This window comes from Acipenser ruthenus, chromosome 52 (genome assembly GCF_902713425.1).
Source record: "Acipenser ruthenus chromosome 52, fAciRut3.2 maternal haplotype, whole genome shotgun sequence".
Lineage (NCBI taxonomy): Eukaryota > Metazoa > Chordata > Actinopteri > Acipenseriformes > Acipenseridae > Acipenser > Acipenser ruthenus.
In genome coordinates, this window is record NC_081240.1 from 6,077,166 (window position 1) to 6,103,523 (window position 26,358).

The following is a 26,358-nucleotide window of genomic DNA, read 5'->3' on the forward strand; positions in this document are numbered from 1 at the left end:
CATTCAACTAGTAGACCCTGCTCTGACCGACCAGGGGTTCTACTCCAAATACTTCCTTGTGCCAAAGAAGGACGGCGGGCTCCGCCCTATTCTAGACCTGCGTGTACTGAACAAATACCTACGGGTGTTGTCGTTCAGGATGCTCACGCACAGGCACATTGTCCAGTCTGTCCGGCAGGGCGACTGGTTTACCACCGTAGACCTCACAGATGCATACTTTCACGTTCCCATCTGTCCGGGTCACAGGAAGTACCTACGATTCGCATTCCAGAGCAGGGTCTACGAGTTTTGCGTCCTGCCATTCGGCCTGTCTCTAGCTCCTCGAACCTTTTCGAAGTGTATGGACGCCATTTTAGCTCCTTTGCGGGCTCAAGGCGTCCGACTGCTGAACTATCTGGACGACTGGCTCGTCTGCGCGCAGTCAAAGGAGCAGCTGGCACAGCACACAGTGATGGTTACAGACCATCTTCAGCGGCTAGGTCTGAAGGTCAATCCAGACAAGAGCCGCCTCGTGCCCAGCCAACAGACCGAGTTTTTGGGTCTGCATCTGGACTCAGTGTCCATGGAAGCGACCCTATCGACACAAAGAGTTGCCTCATTAGAGCGGTGTCTCTCCCTATTCAGGTTGAGAGAAACAGTCAGCATGGAGCTCTGTCAGCGCATGCTGGGGTTGATGGCTGCCGCCTCGCAAGCCCTTCCTTTGGGCTTACTACACCAGAGATCTCTGCAGGCATGGTTCAATGCCTTCGCGTTGCACCCGCGGAGAGACAAGCACCGCAGGTTGAGGGTATCCCGAACCTGCTGGGAAGCATTACGCTGGTGGAAAGTTCAGTCGAACATCCGCCAGGGCGTGCGCTTGGGTCCCATCTTCCGAAGGGAAGTTATCACAACCGACGCTTCCAACCAAGGTTGGGGAGCAGTCTGGAACGGGACAGGGACCCGTGGAGTGTGGTCAGGACCTTGGAGGTCAGCCCACATCAACGCTCTGGAACTCAGAGCAGTGGACCTCGCCCTTCGGCACTTCTTGCCAGTGCTTCTAGACAAGCACGTGTTAGTGCGGTCAGACAACACCACAGTAGTGGCGTATATCAATCGCCAGGGCGGATTGCGGTCCCCCGGTCTTCACCGGATGGTAATGCGGCTGTTGCTCTGGGCTCAACCGCGTTTAGCCTCTCTGCGTGCAGTTCATCTGCCGGGCAGAGTCAATTACGCAGCGGATCTCCTGTCCAGAGGAGGTCCTCTTGCGGGCGAATGGCGTCTTCACCCTCGGGTGGTAGAGCGCATCTGGGAATGGTTCGGCACAGCGCAAGTCGATCTCTTCGCTTCGCGAGAGACCACGCACTGTCCCCTATGGTTCTCGGTGAAGGACCTCGACAGCCCCCTGGGGGTGGATGCACTGGCTCACGAATGGCCGCCAGGGCTCCTGTATGCCTTTCCACCGATTCCGATGCTCCCCGCCTTCTTGGAGAAGGTCAGGGTAGAGCGAGCGACAGTGATTCTGATCGCTCCTCGGTGGCCTCGGAGAATATGGTTCCCGAGTCTAGTGCAATTACTGCACGGTCGCCCGAGGGAGCTCCCTCTGCGAGCGGACCTGTTGTCCCAAGCTCAAGGAGAGCTTTGGCATCCGAACCCCAAACTCATGCAGTTATGGGTTTGGCCCCTGAGCGGGAGCGCCTGTCAGCCTTAGGGCTTTCGACTGCAGTTATATCGACCATCCAGAGTGCGAGAGCGCCCTCTACTAGGTCGCAGTATGCGTATAAGTGGCAGTTGTTTCAGAGTTGGTGTCTGGCTGAGAGCCACGACCCAGTCTCCTGTCCCATGGCAGTAATATTGCAGTTTCTACAGAAACTGCTGGATGACGGGAAATCTCCTTCTACACTTAAAGTGTATTTAGCCGCCATTTCGGCTTGTCATGTACGCATTGACGGTTTATCACCTGGTTGCCATTTTTTGGCATCTCAGTTTCTGAAAGGCGCAAGACGCTTGCGGCCTCCAAGAACGACCAGTTTACCGTCGTGGAGCCTTGATGTGGTGCTAGAAGCCCTTACCAAGGCACCGTTTGAGCCTCTCCACAGCGTGGATATGAAGCTCATATCTATTAAGACTGCATTTTTGCTGGCTGTGGTATCAGCAAAACGCGTGAGCGAGTTACATGCACTTTCAGTGCATCCTTCTTGTACTCGTTTTGCAGGAGACGGTTCTAAGGTCTCCATGCGCCCTAATCCGGCCTTTTTACCAAAGGTTATATCCCCGTTCCACATGAACCAGTCAGTCGAGTTGATGGCGTTCCATCCTCCTCCTTTTTCTTCCCCAGAGGAAGAGCGGTTACACATGCTCTGCCCCGTGAGGGCATTGAGGTGTTATATTGACCGTACAAAGACTGTGAGGCAGACAGAACAGTTGTTCATATGCCATGGTTCTAGATCTTTGGGTCAGCCGCTGTCTAAACAGCGCCTTTCCCACTGGATAGTGGATGCTATTAAATTAGCGTATGAATCTGCAGGCCTTCCACCACCAGGGCAGTTGAAGGCGCATTCTACCAGGGGTATGGCGACATCCTGGGCCCTCTTTCGAGGGGTGCCGGTGTCTGATATTTGCGCGGCAGCCAGTTGGGCTACGCCGCATACTTTCATGAGGTTTTACAGGTTAAATGTACTGGATTCCTCTGCTCCACTGTTTGGAGCATCTGTTTTACACTCTACGACGCCTCAGGATGCGGACGTATAGAGTGGTTGATAGCATGGTGTTGACTGTTCCACCTTTAAGACAGGTGTCATTACGAGCATAGACGCTGAGGCGCAGCTCCGCATATGCCTAGATGTACTGCCTACGCAGTTGCGTTATGACGTAAGTCTGTCCTACTGCCGAGAATCCTCCCTCGCGACAGCTAGGGTACACTGTATCCCATGTTGATGGTTATTTTCGACTTGAAAGGGAACGATAGGTTGCGGATGCAACCCCGGTTCCCTGAAAGAGAAAATAACCATCAAGCTGCGAGGTCGCTCCGGTAGCCTTCACGGCCTGAAGAGCAAAAGAGGAAGTGCATCCCCGCGCGCGCAGTTAAGTAAGCTCCCAGGGGGGCGGGCTTACACTGCAGCTGGCGTGGGGGCCTATCGGCAGCTTTGCTATAAAAGCTCAGCCTACCGGTGCTGCCTGACGGCAATATCTCATGTTGATGGTTATTTTCTCTTTCAGGGAACCGGGGTTGCATCCGCAACCTATCGTTTCTGTAGCTGGGTTATAAATGAGGCGGGGTATTCTGTAAGGAATACACATAGAGAAGGGCTGAATCAGTGAAAATAATTCACTGTTCGGATGTGTTCAATAAATGTAATCATGGAAAATAAATAGAAACCTTTTTAAGGACGTAAACAATTAGACAATGTTGCAGACTCTTTTTAATGTCTGTAAAACATAAAACGCACTCCTCACACAGAGTACTATAGTACTGTCACTTTTGAAGAATAAGATCCCAATGTTCACATACAGAAGAGTTATGGTAGTGAAACCATGGGCATAGCAGTAAATATAGAATTGATTAATTTCAAAACGAAAAGTTATGAAACCGTTGTTTTTTGTTTTAGTTTTTTTACCACTCGGCTCCCTGCCTATCTGTTTGTTTCGGAGCGCCCCCACACTGCACTAAAAACAAATACAACCCGTTTTTAAAGTTAACAATACTATTTTTCAATACAATTCGATAAAACAATACTCTTAACATGAACTCAAACCAAATGGAAAAAGCAGAAGCCTGTAGGTTTACGGTTTTGTGTTGTTCGTCTTGCCTGCAGTGTGCATAAGTTCATTTAAATAAACCTAATTAAAATATTTAATTTTTTTAATCGGTAAAAATGGAAATCAGAAAAAACATAACACAGATTTTATAGGGCCCTAGTCTTAGTCTTTCAGTAAAGTGAATAGCCTGTGTGATTAAGGCACCTGACGACTCCATTCACGCCACAAAGTAAAACACTAACACGAAAAGTAAAACACGTACCTACTATTAATTTATCAAAAGAACGGTGAATAAAATGTCATTTAGAAAGTACTTGCACTGTTTTATTTGACAATAGTTGTGTGTGTGTTCAACAGTGATTCAAGCAAGCTGAGCAGAGAAGCCATGACAGAGAGGGACGCGCGGATCTGAGGAATACACATCGCCCGGTACCACAGAGATAACACGGACATAAACAAACAAGATAACTGCTTCTGCATCCAGCACTCAAAGAACATCAGATATTTGCAGAGCTTTTTGAGATATTATACTAATAAAATGGCGACTTGGATCGCGTTATTGAGGAGTTTGATGATAAAACGAGTGATGAGGAGATGATTTATCAGTATGGACTATGAAGAGTTATGTGAAAAACACAGCGAACAAGGGGTGGGGCGGGGCTGGAGATGCGGTACTGAGTGTCCTGTTGATATGCAATGCCTTTTAGACCTGTTCTAATGTGAAAACAAAATACTTTTAAACATCGTGTGTAAAGGGTTTTCTCTGAAAAGCTGCAAATTTTCCAAGCGCTGCACAAACAGTGTTTCAGTACCTGAAATATGGATGATGGAAAACAAACCGAGAATTACAAAATGTCTCACTACCCTTTTGTGTGTAATAGTTTGTTAAGGGTGATTACACCAGCTCAGGGCAGGGCCAGTGCTGCAGTGAGAGCCAGTATTGCAGAGGGGCCTAATGTGCCCTCTGTGTTCTCGTATCTCCCCCACCTGGTTATGGCTCCTCCACTTTGGACTATACTAAAACTATATCTCTGAGCACTAACATTGGGCACACTCCCATCTATTTTAGGCCTGGTTATGTGCACACGCACCTGCTAAACATGCCCTCGCTCTGCACTCACCTGCTAAACATGCCCTCGCTCTGCACTCACCTGCTAAACATGCCCTCGCTCTGCACTCCCCTGCTAAACATGCCCTCGCTCTGCACTCCCCTGCTAAACATGCCCTCGATCTGCACTCCCCTGCTAAACATGCCCTCGCTCTGCACTCCCCTGCTAAACATGCCCTCGCTCTGCACTCCCCTACTAAACATGCCCTCGCTCTGCACTGCCCTGCTAAACATGCCCTCGCTCTGCACCCCCCTGCTAAACATGCCCTCGCTCTGCACCCCCCTGCTAAACATGCCCTCGCTCTGCACCCCCCTGCTAAACATGCCCTCGCTCTGCACCCCCCTGCTAAACATGCCCTCGCTCTGCACCCCCCTGCTAAACATGCCCTCGCTCTGCACCCCCCTGCTAAACATGCCCTCGCTCTGCACTCCCCTGCTAAACATGCCCTCGCTCAGCACCCCCCTGCTAAACATGCCCTCGCTCTGCACTCCCCTCCTAAACATGCCCTCGCTCTGCACTCCCCTTCTAAACATGCCCTCGCTCTGCACTCCCCTGCTAAACATGCCCTCGCTCTGCACTCCCCTGCCAAAAATGCCCTCGCGCTGCACTCCCCTGCTAAACATGCCCTCGCTCTGCACCCCCCTGCTAAACATGCCCTCGCTCTGCACTCCCCTGCTAAACATGCCCTCGCTCTGCACTCCCCTGCCAAAAATGCCCTCGCGCTGCACTCCCCTGCTAAACATGCCCTCGCGCTGCGCTCCGGCTTTACTCATGAGCTATACGGTAAGTAATACTTTCTTTTTTAATAATAAACCTTTTCTCTCATTTACAGGTATATTTGCTTAAACTTGATTACCCCGCCTATTACTCTCGAAATATTGTGCACCTTATTCCAAAAATAACTCAGTTTTTTACACAAACAATTAACCTCTCTTTACCTATTTTCTCTCTCCTCCGCTCTACTAACCCGATGCCACCCAAAACAGCCAGAACAGGTAAGTAAATGAATGACATTCTTTTACAAACAACTGTACCAGACAGGATTTTAACAGGTACACGTTAATGCTATTATAATGTTTATTTGCAAGCTGTCCATGAGGGCTATTATTAATGGGAATGGAGAAACAAAACTCTGTGGTTATTTTAATTATGTTGTGATGAAGTTCAGGAGCAGCTTCCTCACACTCCTCCTAGTATGTCTTGTAAAGAAATATCCGAGTTTGTCTTTATGCAGTAAAAATGAGATTTTAAAAAAATCAGCCCAACCAGTGATTTATAACAGCAGAGCTCCATTTCAAAACATTGTTTCATTTCAAAATATAAAGATCACTTTAATATTGTTTAGTATTAATTGAGTGATGTATTGATATGTTTGAGATATGTTTCAAATGTCCCCTCACCACTGTAACCCAGGACTGAAGATAAAGCTCCTTTCACACTTTCAAGATGGCACGGAAATCCAGACACAAACCAGCCAATCAGAGCGGCCGCGGGAAATAAAAAAAAAATCTTTGTCTAAAGAGTATAAATCCCACTGTCAATTACAACTGCGCTCTCTCGTATAAATAAATAAATAAAAGAAAGTACAAGATCGTGCCTGGAACCATCAGCTTTCAGCTCTCAGCATGAATCCATCCAGATCAGAGGCTCCGACACTCTGAGAAACACAAGGGAACCACACACTGAAACTCAACGGCTTTCTACACTAGGCAACAATACTTAAATATCTATTCAGGTCTTGTGCGATTCCTTGTTATGGTGTCAGTATGTGCTAATATTTAATTGGCAAATTGTTATTTAAACCTCGGTTTTTATTGCAATGTGATATTAACTGTTTTGTGTGATTTCCGAACGTATTTTGATTGCATGCTTAATAAATACCATCTTTCTAAGAAAGGATTCTCAGAACTGAATCATTCATTCAGGTTGAACAACCACAGATTATTGAATCTGGATATGAGTAATTATTGGTAGTTTCTGGTAACGTCTAAATCTCTTGTTTTCATGTTAAAATAAACACAATTGTTATTTTGGCAATAGTAGGAACTACATCCAAGAATAATGATCAAAATAATAACATCAACAGTGTATCGGTTTCCACTGATATAATTGCTGATGTCACCATAACCAGACTACTTACAGTTTATTAAATATTCCCACTAAGAAATAACTAATAAAACAGATGATGAATAATCAATACAGTTAATATCTCCCTACAGTTTTCTGGAGGTCCCTTTATTGTCATAAGTAATAAATACCCCATTAGTACCCACAGTTTGACAAGGTGTATATATGTGTGTTCAATACAGCCTGTGCAATAAAAGGAATTGCAATTGATTTAAAGGGTTATTCAGAAGTGATTCGAGTCTTGGTCTGCAGTAGGGGGCTACAGTAAACCTTATTGAAGAAGGTTTACCAGAGACACTTTTTGTTCAACTGCTTTCATTTGAAACCAATTTAATTGACTAACAAACAGGAGTGACTTAAATGTAAGTAATTTGTTGCCACTGTGAGAAGATCATTTTAACAAACGTGAGCCCCTGACCAGTGGGGGGCGCTATTTAAACTATACTGGGGGGTGGCCAGCCCTTGTCCCTGGAGAGCCACAATCCAGCAGGTTTTACAGGGAACCCCTAAAATCATAAATTTCTGAAGACTTGGAACAATTTCATTTTGACTAGTTAAGCAGCTCATTTGTTCATTTAAGTAATTTAGAGATAATTTGAATGATAACCTGAACCCCCTGCAGCTCTCCTAGACCAGAGCTGACCACTCCTGATTTAACTGAACACATGAAGCTGCTAAATTGATCAAAAACTTGCATTCTTCAGAAATGGATGATTTAAGGGTTACCTATAAAACCTGCTGGACTGTGGCTCTACAGGTCCAGGGTTAGCCACCCCTGAGCTAGACTGTCAAGGGCACTGAAACACTGAGCAGGCAGTGTTATGCAAATGCAGATATGAAGTCAGTACCTCAGATGGTCTCTCAGGTTTGAGTCTTTGACCCTGTGATGATGGCAGTTTTGTTACATGACAGCCACAAAGGGTTCATGTTTCTTGTGCGATACCCGTGATCAAACTTGAACTAGAGGATCACAGAATACAGCTGTGTTCTGAATATGAAGATCATTTGTTACCTGTCATCTGGAAACCACAAAGTCACATGGACCATATATGGCAGCCACATGAGGTCACAGATAAAGATAAAGGTACTGTTAAGATCTGTCCTAAGGAGATTTCAAAATATTTAAATATGAAGCTGGTTCTGTATCTCAAACAAATTATGAGCTATGAGAAGAAAAATAAAATCTTGAATTAAATATGAAAGGACAAGCTTCAGATATGTGGACGCTGCAAGTCCCATCCTATAAACAATACAGCCTTGCTTGAGACTACGTGGACATTAAAACATGACTTTTGTTTTAAAACAACAACCGCATACCTATCGTGACTGTAAAATGTGATTTTAACCAATATGCATCCCTGGTATAAACAAAAGAGAAAAATGTAAAGAATAAAAACAATGTACTTACCTGAAGAGCGGTTAACGGGGACGGGCGCCTGGGGAGCTGTAAGAAGAAGAAAAAAAGGAACGGTCAGTAATTTAAATAGAACTGCACTGACTGCTGAAAGCCGCCATCTCCCTGAAAAGCACATTTTCACAGCGCTGAGCGAACAGTGTTTCGGTACCTGAAAAATGTATGAAGGAAAACAAACTGAGAATTACAACATTTTTCAAAGAATGAAAAGAAAATGACTTCCCTGTTGATGTGTAATAGTTTGTTAAGGGTGAGTATACCAGCTCAGAGCACGGCTAGTATTGCAGGGGGGCCTAATGTGCCCTCTGTGCTCCCGTGAGTCCTGTATAGAGCGTGGGGGTGAAATGATTTTACTGTATGTCATATTTAGAAGGCAGGCAGGGCTACATAACTGAGGTAGAGGTGGAGTTATGCTTTTTGTAAGCCATTGTCATGGGCAAGCCTCCCTTCTGCACAAGTAACGATTATGACTTGCTGTGGCAGGGGAGATCTGTGCTGGCTGTCGGGCGCATGCATGAGCTGCAGGGGGGGTCAAAAAACCCTGTAGGGCTCCACTTGTCAATCATGGTGTTGATGCACAAGCCAGGTGGAGGTGCGCTAGCTGGCGCTCTATGATTGGTCGGGGCGTGGAGACGTGCAGGATTGAGAGCCAATTAAAGAGTCACTGTTCCGTGTCCTTCTCTCTCATGTAGGAAGTGTATTGACAGGAGTGTCCCCAGAGGATTGCTGAATTCTGACAGCATGCAGCTGAGATTATTACGCTGGGGCAGAGCACGCTGAGAGAACACCAGAGCTCTGTTATACCCCGAAGGAAAGGGGCTTGGAAAGAGAAGGTATAAAGAAGCGGTTTTACCTGGAGTCTGTCCGGTACTGCCCGAGCAGGCAACAGGTGTAAAATTAGTAATAGTTAGATGGAATTTGAATGTCCCAGAGGGAGATAGATAGGGGAAAGAAGAGTGACTCGATATCTACAACTTTCTATTGTAGTTTTATTATCAGTGTTTATTCCATCATGAACAAAATTAAATATATAATATGTTTGTGTAAAAGATAAAAAGATAAATACATTATCTGAAAATCAAATGAACTGAAGTACGATCTCGTAAATGCGTGATTTTATTACAAACTTAACCCAAGAGCAAATGGAACTGAGATGTAAAATTTCTGTTTTGCAAAACTTGTTTTCCTTCTTTGTCCACAATAACAACAAATGATTCCCACACTGCAGACTTGCATTTTTCTGTGAGCTTTTGTTTGTGGAATTCGTTTTTTCTTAAGATTTTCTTTCACGTCCTTCATAAACAAATCCATTACTCTGACTTTTAAGAATGATCTAAAGAAACCCCTTCGATGCGGGTCACGTGTCTGCTTCTGTGCTCTGCAAGCCATGTCATGTGCTACTGGGGGCAGCCAATCGACGCAACAGGAATGACAAACAATGATTTTTAGTACCAAAGAGAGCCTCTTTAATGGTAATTGACAGTTTGTGTTTTACCGAGTAAACAAAATCGCACCCGACCCTGGTGTTGGGTAGGGCTTTAAAGGTTTCAACGTTTAAACGTTAAGTTATGAAACCGTTGTTTCTTTTTTTTACCACTCGGCTCCCTGCCTATCTGTTTGTTTCGGAGCGCCCCCACACAGCACTAAAAACAAATACAACCCGTTTTTAAAGTTAACAATACTATTTTTCAATACAATTAGATAAAACAATACTCTTAATCCAATGAACATGAACTTAAACCAAATGGAAAAAGCAGAAGCCTGTAGGTTTACGGTTTTGTGTTGTTCACCTTGCCTGCAGTGTGCACAAGTTCATTTAAATAAACCTAATTAAATTTTTTTTTTTTTTTTTTTTAAATCGGTAAAAATGGAAATCAGAAAAAAAATTAAATGTAAATCAGAAAAACATAACACAGATTATTTCAGTGAAGTGAATAGCCTGTGTGATTAAGGCACCGCGTAAAAACGCGTACCTACTATTTATTAATCAAAAAGGACGGCGAATAAGATGTCAGACATCTGTAATTAAAGTTATTCAAGCGAGCTGAACCGAGAAGCCATGAAAGAGAGGGACGCTGGGAAATAAAGTCTATTATTTCATGTTAAGGCACAAGCGCCGTTGTTAAGGGGAGGGACGCTGGGAACTAGTATTGTATCAGACAACGGCTTTGACTTTTAATGAAAAAAATAAAGTTTTTTTCGTTCTGGACATATTTTGTTTCCTGCCAACAATAGAGGAGTGAATGAAATGAAAAATGGAATCTTGTGCACTGTGTTGAAGTTTAATTTAAATTGAGCTGCTTTTTTTTTTTTACAGTTTTTTCAATGTTGGATACACACACTTTTTTGTAAGCTTATGGAGAAATGGTACGTCGTAAAATCGACTATGTATGTTTTTATGCTATTAAAATAGATGACATTTTAGTGCTAACTTTGCAGTCCTTCTTTATGCTTTTATGATTACTATTGTTTGTCTAAGTTGATCTATATGGTACACGCTTTGAATAACAAGCCTTTGTTTAAATATGACTTAAAATATTGGAAGTAAAATATACAAATATGAAATGTATAAAACATTAACTCTTTGTTGTCCTATGTCGGACCTGGTCCGACATTGCAATTTTTCCTTTCCGGTCCTATGTTGGACCCTGTCCGACATCATCAAAAAGACGTCAAGCACAGGTCTCGAATGTTTTTTTCTCCAGAAAAAGGCAGAGAAAAGCTGAAAAAAAAGGGGCGGATCTGAGCAATACACATGGCCCCTGCACCACAGAGATAACACTGACATAAACAAGATAGCTGCTTCTGCATCCAGCACTCAAAGAATATAACGGACATTTGCAGAGCTTTTTGAGATGTTATAGTAATAAAATTATTGAGGAGTTTGGTGATAAAACGAGTGATCAGGAGATGATTTTTCGGTATGCACTAATATGTAAAACCTGTTTTACTGTGAAAAAAAAAAAATTAAACAGCTTGTGTAAAGGGTTCTTTCTGAAAAGCTGCAAATTTTCCAAGCGCTGCACAAACAGTGTTTCAGTAACTGAAATATGGATGATGGAAAACAAACCGAGAATTACAAAATGTCTCACTACCCTTTTGTGTGTAATAGTTTGTTAAGGGCGATTACACCAGCTCAGGGCAGGGCCAGTGCTGCAGTGAGAGCCAGTATTGCAGAGGGGCCTAATGTGCCCTCTGTGCTCTCGGAATTCCCCACCTGGTTATGGCTCCTCCCCTTGGAGTATACTATAACTATCTCTATGCACTAACATTGGGCACACTCACTTCTATTTTAGCCCTGGTTATGTGCACACTCACCTGCTAAACATGCCCTCGCTCTGCACTCCCCTGCTAAACATGCCCTCGCTCTGCACTCCCCTGCTAAACATGCCCTCGCTCTGCACTCACCTGCTAAACATGCCCTCGCTCTGCACTCCCCTCCTAAACATGCCCTCGCTCTGCACTCCCCTGCTAAACATGCCCTCGCGCTGCACTCCCCTCCTAAACATGCCCTCGCTCTGCACTCCCCTGCTAAACATGCCCTCGCTCTGCGCTCCCCTGCTAAACATGCCCTCGCTCTGCACTCACCTGCTAAACATGCCCTCGCTCTGCACTCCCCTGCTAAACATGCCCTCGCTCTGCACTCCCCTGCTAAACATGCCCTCGCTCTGCACTCCCCTGTCAAACATGCCCTCGCTCTGCACTCCCCTGCTAAACATGCCCTCACTCTGCACTCCCCTGCTAAACATGCCCTCGCTCTACACTCCCCTGCTAAACATGCCCTCACTCTGCGCTCCGGCTTTACTCATGAGCTATATGGTAAGTAATACTTTCTTTTTAATAATAAACCTTTTTTCTCATTTATAGGTATATTTGCTTAAAGTTGATCACCCCGCCTATTACTCTCGAAATAATGTGCACCTTATTCCAAAAATAACTCAGTTTTTTACACAAACAAGTAACCTCTTTGCCCCCTTTTTCTCTGTCCTCCGCTCCAGTCCCAGGACAAAACCCGACGCCGCCCACAACAGCCAGAACAGGGAAGTAAATGAATGACATTCTTTTACCAACAACTGTACCAGACAGGATTTTAACAGGTACACGTTAATGCTATTATAATGTTTATTTGCAAGCTGTCTGTGAGGGCTATTATTAATGGGAATGGAGAAACGAAAGTCTGTGGTTATTTTAATTATGTTGTGATAAAGTTCAGGAGCAGCTTCCTCACACCCCTCCTAGTATGTCTTGTAAAGAAATATCCGAGTTTGCCTTCATGCAGTAAAAATGAAATTTAAAAAATATCAGCCCAACCACTGTGTTTAGTGATTTATAACAAAAAAAATCAGCCCAACAAGTGATTTATAACAGCAGAGCTCCATTTCAAAACATTGTTTCATTTCAAAATAAAAAGATCACTTTAATATTGTTTAGTATTAATTGAGTGATGTATTGATATGTTTGTATGTCCCCTCACCACTGTAACCCAGGACAGAAGATAAAGCTTCTTTCACACTTTCAAGCTAGTCGCATCTTTTAAATCAGAGTTACTAAGTTACTGAATCCTGGAGACGAGGAAGGAAGTCTCTGCCTGGAATCACACAGACCCCTAACCAGTTGGTGGCGCTGTTTCAGCTATACCTGGGATGGCCAACCCTCTTCCCTGGACAGCCACAGTCCAGCAGGTTTTATACTGTTTGAAATGTCTAACCAAAGTCACATCCCGACATATTTGGAGTCTAAAGAAATGTAATTTCTTATGGTAAAAATAACGGGAATTCTGAATAAAAAGAAAGATTTATCAAACGTTATGTACGTTTAAAAATGTCCCCTTTCTAAATTATGATAAAGAACTAATCAGGCAAGAGACAACGGGGGGGGGGGGGCGAAGAATCAAGATTGCACGCCAATCCAGACACAAACCAGCCAATCAGAGCAGCCGTGGGAAATAAAAAAAAAATCTTTGTCTAAAGAGTATAAATCCCACTGTCAATTACAACTGCGCTCTCTCAGATAAATAAATAAATAAAAGAAAGTACAAGATCGTGCCTGGAACCATCAGCTTTCAGCTCTCAGCATGAACCCATCTAGATCAGAGGCCCCGACACTCGAAGAAACACAAGGGAACCGCACGCTGAAACTCAACTGCTTTCTACACTAGGCAACAATACTTAAATATCTATTCAGGTCTTGTGCGATTCCTTGTTATAGTGTCAGTATGTGCTAATATTTCATTGGCAAATTGTTGTTTAAAACCTCGGTTTTTATTGCAATGTGATATTAACTGTTTTGTGTGATTTCCGAACGTATTTTGATTGCATGCTTAATAAATACCATCTTTCTAAGAAAGGATTCTCAGAACTGAATCATTCATTCAGGTTGAACAACCACAAATTATTGAATCTGGATATGAGTAATTATTGGTAGTTTCTGGTAACGAGTAAATCTCTATTGTTTTCAGAGAGCGATATTGAAAAAGGTTTTCATGTTCAAATAAACACAATTGTTATTTTGTCAATAGTAGGAACTACATCCAAGAATAATGATGAAAACAATAACATCAACAGTGTTTCGGTTTCCTCTGATATAATTGCTGATGTCACCATAACCAGACTACTTACACTTTATTAAATATTCCCACTAAGAAATAATTTATAAAACAGATGATGAATAATCAATACAGTTAATATCTCCCTACAGTTTTCTGGAGGTCCCTTTATTGTCATAAGTAATAAATACCCCATTAGTACCCACAGTTTGATAAGGTGTATATATGTGTGTTTTCAATACAGCCTGTGCAATAAAAGGAATTGGAATTGATTTAAATGGTTTTTCAGAAGTGATTCGAGTCGGGGTCTGCAGTAGGGGGCTACAGTAAACCTGATTGAAGAGGGTGGGGGGAGGGTGGTCAGCCCTTGTCCCTGGAGAGCCACAATACAGCAGGTTTTACAGGTAACCCCTAAAAAAATCAATTCCTGAAAACTTGGAACAATTTCATTTTGACTAGTTTAGCAGCTCATTTGTTCATTTTAGTATTTTATAGATAATTTGAATGAAAACCTGAACCCCCTGTAGCTCTCCTAGACCAGAGCTGACCACTCTGGATTTAATTGAACACATGAAGCTGCTAAATTGATCAAAAACTTGCATTCTTTAGAAATGGATGATTTAAGGGTTACTTCTAAAACCTGCTGGACTGTGGCTCTACAGGTCCAGGGTTAGCCACCCCTGAGCTAGACTGTCAAGGGAACTGAAACATTGAGCAGGCAGTGTTATGCAAATGCAGATATGAAGTCAGTACCTCAGATGGTCTCTCAGATTTGAGTCTTTCACCCTGTGATGGTGGCAGCTTTGTTACATGACAGCCACAAAGGGTTCATGTTTCTTGTGCGATACCCGTGATCAAACTTGAATTAGAGGATGAAAGAATACAGATGTGTACTGAATATAATAATAATCTTTATTTTTATATAGCGCCTTTCATAGTGGACTACCATCATAAAGCGCTTTACAAGCTAGGGTGTGTGAACTATGCATCAGCTGCAGAATCACTTGCAACAACGTCTCACCCAAAAAACAGAGCACAAGGAGATTAAGTGACTTGCTCAGGGTCACACAATGAGTCAGTGGCTGAGCTGGGCTTGAACCAGGGAGCTCCTGGTTACAAGCCTGTTTATTTAACCACTGGACCACACAGCCTCCTGTAATGAAGATAATAGCAGGAGGATGATGGGTAAAGAAAAGCACTTGAGTCAGTCATCATGACAGCAATCCTTACTACAGAAGTTCCACAGCTGAAAACATTGATAAACTCACTGCAACAGAAGATAAAGAAAAATCACTTCACCTTCTTCCTGTCAAATGAGTAACCACAAATGAAAATGTTATACAAAAAGGTTTAAACTTAAATGTTTTATTGTTAAGCTAAAATTTTATTTACAGTGGAACTACTTTCTCACTCAGTGGAAGATTACACAAATAAAACATTATGAAAAAAGTCTTCATTATGTAACAACAGCACCCTCACAGGCCCATTTACTAGCAATAATACCCTCCAGGGTCTGTGTGTTATCATGAGGTATCACCTTCTTGGGCAGTTGATGGACTCGACTTGGTCTCATGCCTCACAACGCACCCAAGGTGTGGTGATATCTCATGATAACACACACCCTATCATGTATTGTTGCTTAATTACTCCATACCGCTGTGTGGCAGGGTGGAGGCTGCCCCTGTAAATATTGTGTTTAATGATTGTAAGTAGAAATGTGTAACCTTTGTAAAAACAAGGTGTGTGCTGGATGGCAGGGCTGGGAGGTTAGACCGCCCCGCTGGCTCAAATGAAACTGAATGTGCAGCAGGTGGCCACGTGTCAGTTGTATAATGATAATCAATTAACACTGGTCACCTGCCTTTAAAAAGAGGCTAAAAAGATTATTTCTTTGTTCTGTGCTGTTTGTGTGCTTGGTGCTTTGTCTGCATAGCCTGGAGGTGAAGGAGGAGAACCCTCACGACTGCGTGTGGAACCAGGGTGAGCTTCAGCACGATCCCTGCGTGTTTAACTGGGATCGTGGACTTCATGGTTCCTGGTGCGGAACCTCCCTGTGGCTACCTTTTATTTCTTAGCTGTTTTTGAACTGTGTTTTGTATTTGTGTAATTTGTGTGATTGTATATATCCTTCTGCACTAGGGATACCAGGTACCCTAGTGGTGGCAAATGCCTGCCTTTAATAAAATATGAATTAATATTAATAAAGCCTGGATGCCTAAGCAGCGTTTCAAATCCAAACCCTCTGTGTCTCTCGCGTTCTCTCAGCAGATACGCACACTGTAACAGTACTCTGTTACAAGCGGTTTTCATGGCGCACTGCTAAAATCTTCTCTTGATCAACCAATGAGCAATGACACAAAGGAAATTGGGCGGAGATTTGTGACGCATGCCAAAGTGAAATCTGAACAGAATGAAAGCTCGGCCAATCAACATGCAGTGATTATACTATAAGATTCAATGCCTTCTATTAATTAATACAGCAGAGCCTGTCATATCTGATCCTGTAAGATAGATCCCCTCTATTAATACAGAGCCTGTCATATCTGATCCTGTAAGATACGATCCCCTCTATTAATACAGAGCCTGTCATATCTGATCCTGTAAGATACAGAGGCTGTATTAAAAGAGGCTGAAGTTGGCTTCTTATTCGCCTGTTTGTTATTCAGACTTTGATCTGCTCCAAACTGAATGATTGGCTTTGTATGTAAGAGGTTACATCACGTTGGGCTGCTAATTTCTCTGGATATTTATAGAGGAGCAGTAAGTTATCAGTTTCGCCCACAAAATTATTTAACATAGCTATCATTTTATGGGATGAAATGCATATTTTATGGGACAAAATGCTAATTCTGTGCACAAAATACACATTCTGTGGGATAAAATGCACTTTTATGGGTCACATGACTGTTTGTGATATCATCATGGTGCACTGTCACATGTTAAGCGTCGGCCAATGTGTAGACTGCTTCGCGGTGCGCATGCTTTTCTGTGGAAGTATGAGTATCACGTCTGATTAACATTAGTTTTTTTTTCTGTGTTTTTGTCCTTTTCTCCTCCCCTTTACAAATTCAATTGATGATTCACTATGTAACACAATTTTTGTTCCTGGGTAGTAAGTGTTATTTCCTAATTGCTTATGCCTCAAAAGTATAGAAAATGGCTATTATTCCCCACAAACTTTGCTTTTGTGACCAGGACAGTGATATTTTGAAATTTACCTATTTCCAATGAGAAAACGGGCGAATTTGTGTCTTTTCGTTCACATAAAGTCAGAAAAAAACAACATATGAATCCAAATTAACATGTATTTATACTAAAGTAATACAAAAATGACTACAAAAGATTTAGAAGTGAGTAGTTTTTCGAGATTTACGATTATACTGTAAATCACTTTCACGAATCAGCCCCCAAATGTAGTCTCCCATCATGTTCTCGTTATACTGTCCTTGGTAGCGGCGTTCAAAGTCCAGTATATCCTGGTGGAAGCGCTCGCCTTGCTCCTCCGAGTACGCTCCCATGTTCTCCTTGAATTTATCAAGATGAGCATCAAGGATATGGACTTTGAGGGACATCCTACAGCCCATTGTGCCGTAGTTCTTCACCAGAGTCTCAACCAGCTCCACATAGTTTTCGGCCTTGTGATTGCCCAGGAAGCCCCAAACCACTGCGACAAAGCTGTTCCAAGCCGCTTTCTCCTTACTAGTGAGCTTCTTGGGGAATTCATTGCACTCCAGGATCTTCTTTATCTGTGGTCCGACGAAGACACCGGCTTTGACCTTTGCCTCAGACAGCTTAGGGAAGAAGTCTTGAAGGTACTTGAAGGCTGCCGACTCCTTGTCTAGAGCTCTGACAAATTGTTTCATAAGGCCCAATTTGATGTGCAGTGGTGGCATCAGCACCTTCCGGGGGTCCACCAGTGGCTCCCACTTGACGTTGTTCCTCCCCACAGAGAACTTGGTCGGCTGTGGCCAGTCCCGCCTGTGGTAGTGCGCCTTGGTGTCCCTGCTGTCCCAAAGGCAAAGATAGCAGGGAAACTTGGTAAAACCGCCTTGGAGACCCATCAGGAATGCCACCATTTTGAAGTCTCCTATGACCTTGATGCCATCTCAGAAAAATGCAGATATGTATCCACATAGGCAGCTGGAACTAAACTGAACTGGTGGGCTTAAGGCCCCTGTATTTATACTACTATTTATATTACTGGAAAGCTCAAGTAAGTTCTAGAAGTTACTCCAAGTTTACTCAGCACTGAATCTATCTGGAATGTTCTGGAAAATAGGTAAATTTCAAAATATCACTGTCCTGGTCACAAAAGCAAAGTTTGTGGGGAATAATAGCCATTTTCTATACTTTTGAGGCATAAGCAATTAGGAAATAACACTTACTACCCAAGAACCAAAAAAAATAAAAAATTTGTTACACGGTGTTATTGAGTAATTAGTGTCTCAACGACAATGCAAAAATGTGTCATTTCTGTGCTCTGTGTTGTTTCACATCGTGGTTTTTCTAAATATAACTTTGCTATATCTTGCATGACACAGTTTTTCTGTTTATATCCCATGTATAAAAAGAAGCTTCTTCTGAATAGCAGAGTTATCTAGTTTACATGACATAAATATAAACACTGATAAACTTTGATTAGCGTTCCCCCAGTTCACATCAGTCTAGAGACAAACGCATTTGAATCACGTTTAAATTGGAAAAATAAGGATCACACCTAATTTAACCCGTCACAATTCATCTCTCCTGCATGCTCCATGCTGCATCCTCCCTCCTCCCTTTTCCCTGCTCCCTCCTCTCTCCTTCCTCCCTGCTCCCTCCTCTATGAACCCTCCTCCCTGCTCCCTCTATGCTCCCTCCTTCCTCCTTTATGCTCGCTCCTCCCTGCTTCTTCCTCCCTTCTTCATAATTAAACCCTCTTGCTGTTTGATTGTTTTGTTCATTATAATTCCTCAATCTTATCAAACTTCTTCAATTGGAACTAATCAAATGCAACTGTGCATACAATTACAGTTCACTTAACCCTTCGGTCCATTTATTCAGCGTGTCTCAGGCATGTCAGGTTCAATTTATTTTGACACACGCAGTTTATTTTAGACGCGCTGTTTAAAAGTATTTTATTTTCACATTAAAACAGGTCTAAAAGGCATTGCATATCAACAGGACACTCAGTACTGCATCTCCAGCCCCGCCCCTCCCCTTGTTCGCTGTGTTTTTCACATACCTCTTCATAGTCATAGTGCATACCGATAAATCATCTCCTGATCACTCGTTTTATCATCAAACTCCTCAATAATGCGATCCAAGTCATTATTTTATTACAATAACATCTCAAAACGCTCTGCAAATGTCTGTCATATTCTTTGAGCGCTGGATGCAGAAGCAGCTATCTTGTTTGTTTTTGTCCGTGTTATCTATGTGGTGCCGGGGCTGTATCTGTATTCATGAGAAACTCCCTTGTAAATATTGGCAGGAATGGGGTTAAATTCCCCTCCCTGCCCAGGTTTATTGTGTCAGGTGGGAGTAATTAACAATCAATCAGCACCCAGCCACCTGACATAAAAGGAGGCCTCAGCTCCTCAGTAGAGAGGTATTTTGTGTTGCTTGCTGGGTTTTCTTTTCTTTGTGTGCTGTTTTTTGATTTTTTTGCATTCCAGTGAAGGCATAGCTCAGCCTGGAAGCCTTATTTATGTAAGTTTTACTTTGTGTTTAATTTTTGTGTTTAAGAACCTTTTTGTTTGGCCCTCGTGCCTGTTTATTTTGTGTATTTTATTTAATAAGTCTTTTGTTTGAACTGCAGTCTGTCTCTGGGCCTCATCCCTTGCACCACCCTGTCACACTCCTCCTTTCGGCTCCTATCGGTCTCACTCGGCCATTGAACGGTTTTCTTGGCTTTTACCGGAGAAAAAACTACCTGTTTCTTGCGACTTTTTGATGATGTCGGACATTGGACCGGAAAGGGAAAATTGCAATGTCGGACCGGGTCCGACATAGGACCACAAAGAGTTAATGTTCCTACAGGGTATGTGTTGCAATTTTACCATCTCAGACCCCTTGCTTACTAAATATCTTCAATAGAATATCGTCCACTCTTCAAATATCTGTCTAATATTGTAATGAGCAATCCATCCCACAAGTGCAGTGATACTGCAATATACATTTACTACCAGCACAAGATGACTGGGAGGGATAGCTGTTCATTTTACCCCCCATCTGGTTTCATATGCATTGTACATGTATTAAAAGATGGGATGATTATCTATTCAGGGACACCAAGATATTTAGGAAGAGAAAGGTCTGAGTGGAAAAACAGGCAACAAATGCCCCTCCCCCAGTCATTCTGCATGTATTCATCTGAACCAACACTTGTTGGAGAGGAGTGTAGATTAATGGCTTCACAATTACTAATAAATAATAATAATTGCTGCGCTCAAGCTCCACCCCTCCCTGTTCTGTAGTGTTAGCTCTTCTCACAATGGAGTGACACATCTTTCAATCAAATGTTTCAGTGAAAACAGACTTACATTTTAAAAACTCAGCTCTGCTGCTTGGCTCTGGAGCCTGCAGACTGTAAACTGCAACTTCATTCACTGGGTGAGAAAAAAGAGACAGAAATAGAATTGAAACATGTGGATTAATACACAACACACACAAGACTCCAAACAGCAATCTGAAAAGAAACAAGGCTTATTCACGGCATTTCAGGATGTAAAAATCCGTACTTCACGATTACAATGAATATGTATTCCTTCCGTATCGGTGCAGCAGCCAACGTCAATGTGAACACGTCTGCCACTGCACTGGAGTCGTGTGTTCCTTCCTCTCCATCACATATCTTTACCCAACAGTACGGTGTCCATATTAGCACAAACTTGTGCATCAAACATACAGCAGTCATTGTCTGCTCCATCCTCACATCACTCCCTCTTATCTGCTTCATCAATCTCTGTCCCATCCTCCATACTCCCTCCTACCACCTCCCTGCTCCCTCCTGCATGCACCCTTCTCCCTCCAGTCTGCTTCATCACTCCCTTTTCCTTCCTCCCTGCTCCCTTCTCCCTCCTCCATGCTCCCTCCTCCATGCTCCCTGCTCCCTCCTCCATGTTACCTCCTCCCACTTACATGCTCCCTCTTCCTTGCTCACTCTTTCATGTTCCCTTCTCTCTGCTCCCTCCTCCCTGTTGCCTCCTTCCTGTCTCCTCCCTGCTCCAACCTTCATGCTCCCTCCTCCCTCTTCCATGCTCTCCTCCATACTCCCTGCTCACTTCTCCCTACTCCCTCCATGCTCCCTCCCCCATGCTCCCTGCTCTGCCCTCCCTGCTCCCTCCTCCATGCTCCCTGCTGCCTCCTCACTCCTTCCTCCTCTTCCCTGTTGCCTCCCTCCCTCCTCCCTGCTGCAATATTCACATAGCCAACAATCTTCAAGAGGTCTTTATTAATGTCTTGCAAGTCCTGTCCCTCCTCAAGCCATGGTCTATTTGAGAAATCTCTACCAAAGGAATCTATTTCACACCAACCTGTTTTGGTTATTTTGACTAATTCCCCCTTGCAGAAGTCCACAATATGGTCTTTAAGTTCAGATACAGCTTTCCTCACAGCCTCAAAAGAGATGTCTGTATTGACAGTAACGCTGGGTAAGTCTCCAGCTTCAGGAGGGGCACAGAGAGACTGGAAATTCTACAACAGTAAAGTGGAGAAAGGTGTTTTCAGTGAAACAGAATGGGGTCCAAAACATTCCTGAGGAAAAGCAATGATTCATTCAATTGGAGAGTTCTGTCTGAAACCGTCCCAGTTATGGACTTGAGATTTTCTAACAAGCAGTGATGTTACCTGCAGAAAATGGATGTGATCCTCTGTCTCTGAAAGCTGTTTCAGCTCAGCGTTTCTCCTCCTTAGTTGAGCAATCTCCTGCTCCAGTTTCTTCATGCGTCCTTCAGCCTGATTCACTGCAGCCTTCTCGTTAGCTCCAATCAGCTCAATAACCTCAGTGTGGATCTTCTCAATGGATATGATCAGCTCAGTAAAGATCTTCTCACTTTCCTTTATTTCTATGCATGCAGATCTCTGAGTGAAAGAACACAGTAGAGGAGACATGGTTAGAATTGATATCAACAACACATCAGGCATAGACAGTAAACTTCTGTAGATGTGTTCCAGTCCATCTGTTATTAATAATGATAATAATAATAATAATAATAATAATAATAATAATAATAATAATAATAATAATAATAAACAAAACCCTCTTTTCAATACCAACTTTCAATGACTCCACAGCCTGTTTCAGCTTCTCAATTTCTTTCAGTCTCTCCTGGATTCTCTGTTGTATTTCTGTCTGTGTCTCTCCCAGCTGCTTCTGTGTGGAAACACAGTGACACAGTGACATTTCTGACAAGGCATTGAGTGATATCCTGTCACACCCAACACAGGCCTGTTTAAGTATGCTATTGAAACTGACAGAATCATTTTAGTTTAAATATATTTTCTTTTTTCTTGTTTTAACTCTTAACAATGTTTGCAATAATTCTTAGAGGTTCTCAAATATAATTTGCTCTTCAGTTCTATTTGCATGCCATAGACATCTGTAGCACAGGCTAGATCAGACAACATGTGTTAATAGTAGTAAGATACAACACCATCTAGTGCACAGCTGCCAGCAATACAAAAGGACACTTGATCCAAAATAGCTGTCCACTAGATGGCACGTTTTCATACTAGTAACAGTGAATGATGGCTGATCTAGCATGTGTTAGATGTTTGTTTTGTTAAGCACCTAGGAAACTGAAGCAGCTTTTTCTTTAATGGATATTTAGGGCTTCTGATTTCTGGTTTTTATTGATAAACACAGATAAAACAGCCCTGATAAAATAAAAAAAAATGAAATCAGTGTATACCCAATAAACACAGGAAAAACACTGGACATGGTTACTCAATTCACATTGACTTCACCCCTTTCCATGTGAAAAAATACAATAAAATAACCTAAAACCTAAAAAAATCCCTTTCCCAGCGCAGTAGGGCAATGAACCTCCTTCCTGACTTGAATCTCTCATTGATTCATTCTGAATACTTTAAACTGAGTGGCAGCACATTCCTGCATTTCTATTGGAGGATTGCACACGCTTGTGAGATTTAAAACGAGATTACAATTAGAAACGGATGGTTGTTCTTGCTCGTGGGATTTCAAACTATATTACAGTTCAATAGGGAGGATTCACACTCGTGGAATTTAAAACAGAATTGCAAATTGTGAAGAAATGTAAAAAATGCCTAAACACACAAAATCCCCAGAAGAATGAGCCCGTGACCAGAAGGACTTCACTGTGGAAGAGAGCAAAGGAAAGAGGGGACTAGTAGGGTGATCGAAAGAATGGCATGGCATGGGCACAGCAGCTCTGCCAGTGCAGATAGATGCGTATGTGTCACTTTTAAAGGCACGGGCACAGCAGCTCTGCCAGTGCAGATAGATGCGTATGTGTCACTTTTAAAGGCACGGGCACAGCAGCTCTGCCAGTGCAGATAGATGCGTATGTGTAACTTTTAAAAGCATGGGCACAGCAGCTCTGCCAGTGCAGATAGATGCGTATGTGTCACTTTTAAAGGCACGGGCACAGCAGCTCTGCCAGTGCAGATAGATGCAAATAGGCACAACTTTCAAAGTGGTGGGGGTCAAGGTTGCCCCAATTGTTTCTACTAACTTGGCTTGTGTTTTTCATGCGTTTGATCTGCTTTTATTGTGCCTGAAAAACACAAACCAAGTTAGTGGAAACAATTGGAGCAACCTTTGCCCCCATCGGTTTTACAGTTGTGCCTACTTGCTTTGTGCTGGGCAAGGTTGCCCCAATGGTTTCTTGAAACTTGGCTTGTGTTTTTGATATCTCTACTTTAAATGGCTGTGCACTTTTGACAAGTTGGCATTTTTTCACGTTTCCAATGTGTTTTTATTTCAGATATACATATGCATCGATAAAAGGGCATGGGGTCTGCAATTTGTTTCTGTTTTTTTTTTTTTACCTGTGATGCGTGCGACTAGTTCATTTTAAAATATCAATAGATATTTTAATATAAATGATTCGGACATCACAATAAGTGTGTTCCCCAGTATATTTCCATGTCGACAATATACGTTAATTGTCATTAAACTCGGATGTCCTGTAATATATACATGTTTGGATACAAGTGCCTGGGGTCTGCAAAAAAAAAAAAACATCTATGGAAGAAGGAGGAGAAGAAGGAGGAGATGGACATTTTTACCTTCCTTTGGCGACTTGTTTCTCTTACTGTATGACAGGGATTAACTTTGTTTTCTACATTTCACATAAGATTGTTGGAAACTACAAATTAAAAATGAAATGGTGCTTTTGGCTGATTTACTTTTGCTGCACCAATACCCTGAAAACACGTAAACTATCCGTGCTGTAGAGAGAGTCACTGGCAGTTCTCTCTGTAACTTTATGTGTAGAACTGCCGCGTTCCTCTCAATTAATCTTGGTCATTTTTTTGCTTTTTTAAATTATGTGCTTGTCTTTGCTGGGAATGTTATTTTTAAACAGTTTAACCAATAAAACTATAATATCTTAAACAATGAAACTGATCTATGATTTTATATAGTCGCAAGATACATGTAAAAAACACTAGGAATACAAATCATGCTAATTTTACACTACAAATTCCAATGCACCACAAAACAGCTGAACAGATCCTTCTTACCCTGTGAGGCAGGGTTGAGGTCCTGTACATGTAAATAGTGTGTTTTTATTTGATTGTAAATAATGTTTTTGATAATCAAGTGTGTGCTAGATATAGCAGGGCATATTCAAATCCAGGATTTTAATCCCACCCAAGTCTAGAGAGGAGGTGTCAGGGAGACTGTTCCTGGAGCAGGACCTCCTTTCTTGTTTGATCATCTTTTATTTTCTAGTTGTTTTCGAGCAGTGTTTTGTTTTGAATGTTTTGTGTTTTTTGTATCAAAGAAAACCTCCTGTGTCTCTCCTGTCAATCAACGATAGCCACACCTGTAACAATGCCCCTGTTACACCCTGAAATACATTGTAGTACATCATAGTTTAGAAAGAGCAATTAAAAAAACTAGGGCTCTTTAAATAGCTCTTTACATACAATTAAAATCTGATCTAATGTGAAACTGTATAACCTAGTAAACAGTTAAATATCCCTGGGAATTCTTATCTTCTAGGATAGCTACAAGGAAATGGTTCAAACCCTTACCTGTTTCCCGGTCCTTTCTGTCTCAGCTGAGACTGTGTCATGGTTCTTGTGTTCCTTGCCTGTACACAACCAGCAAATACACATCTGATCCGTTCTACAGAAGACCTCTAAAACTCGTTGGTGTTCAGCACAAAGCTTCTGCTCCAGATTTTCGATAGCATTGATCAGCTTGTGCCTCTTGAAAGCAGCCCCCTCATAGTGTGGCTTGACGTGTGTTTCACAGTAAGAGGCCAGGCACGTCAAACAGGATTTCACAGCTTTGAACTTTCTCCCAGTGCAGACATCACACGACACATCTCCAGGTCCAGCATAACTTTGAGCAGGAGGAGGATTGAGTCCTGTTGTCTTTAATTCCTCCACAAGTTCGGCCAGCATGGTGTTTCTGCGCAGAACAGGCCTTGGGGTAAAGGTCTCTCTGCACTGGGGGCAGCTGTAGACACCTGTATGATCAGTGTGATCCCAGCAGTTCTTAATACACCCCATACAGTAACTGTGTCCACATGGAATAGCGACTGGGTCTTTCAATAGCTCCAGACATACTGGACAGCTGAACCGATCCTCTGACCATACTTTTGAAGCCATCTTGCTGCAGTGAGACAGAGAGACTGACGATTTCACAACAGAAACTTCACTGTGCTGATTTCCTGGAATTGAGTAAAGCTCTAAGAGGCGGGGTTTGGGACTGAGGCCAGGTTTAGACAAGCAGGCTGAGCAGAGACTGCTGAATCAGTGTGAGAGGGGCGGAGAGGAGAGAGTTGGGAGTAGGACTGGAGTTTGAGAATGGCATTGTCACAGTAACCCTTCTATAGCTACAGTATGTATTTGACTGCACTAGACCTTCACTTCTGTGTGGGTCTGAATCCTCAGAAGTTCACAAGGGAAGTCAGTTTGGTGGAGTTCGATCTTCATGGGCATTAATCCACATCTCAAAGTCCATTCGTCCTCAACCACAAACTTGTCTCTGAGCACCAACTGCTTTCTTCCCTCCAGTTCAGGGCAAGCTTAAGGCACACAGTCTGAACTGCTCCCCCCCTAAGAGAACATGAAGGGTGGTCCCTCCAGTCCAGGGGAGGCTGTATATTATGAGAACTAGACATGTTCTAGTGTTATCAGACAGGGTGTGTACGTTACTGACATACTCATTTATTACAGTGCTGGTTTCATGAGTTAAAACCATTTTATACAGAACAGACACTCAAACA

General features: G+C 42.8%; 1 protein-coding gene across 2 annotated transcripts in view; it reads right to left on the reverse strand.

Annotated features, from left to right (window-relative positions):
- The window catches only part of LOC117432958 (E3 ubiquitin-protein ligase TRIM47-like), a 46,330-nt gene extending 20,533 nt beyond the window's left edge, over positions 1–25,797 (reverse strand). For both annotated transcript variants that reach the window (XM_059016339.1, XM_059016338.1), the window contains exons 1-6: positions 25,157–25,797; positions 22,191–22,286; positions 21,761–21,994; positions 21,448–21,607; positions 20,455–20,520; positions 8,380–8,415 (exon numbers count right to left, since the gene is read on the reverse strand). In XM_059016339.1, the coding sequence (XP_058872322.1) occupies positions 8,380–8,415; positions 20,455–20,520; positions 21,448–21,607; positions 21,761–21,994; positions 22,191–22,286; positions 25,157–25,738 (1,174 nt within the window). In that variant the 5' untranslated portion in view covers positions 25,739–25,797. The remainder of the gene's footprint in view (positions 1–8,379; positions 8,416–20,454; positions 20,521–21,447; positions 21,608–21,760; positions 21,995–22,190; positions 22,287–25,156) is intronic.
- Positions 25,798–26,358: the final 561 nt, after the last annotated feature.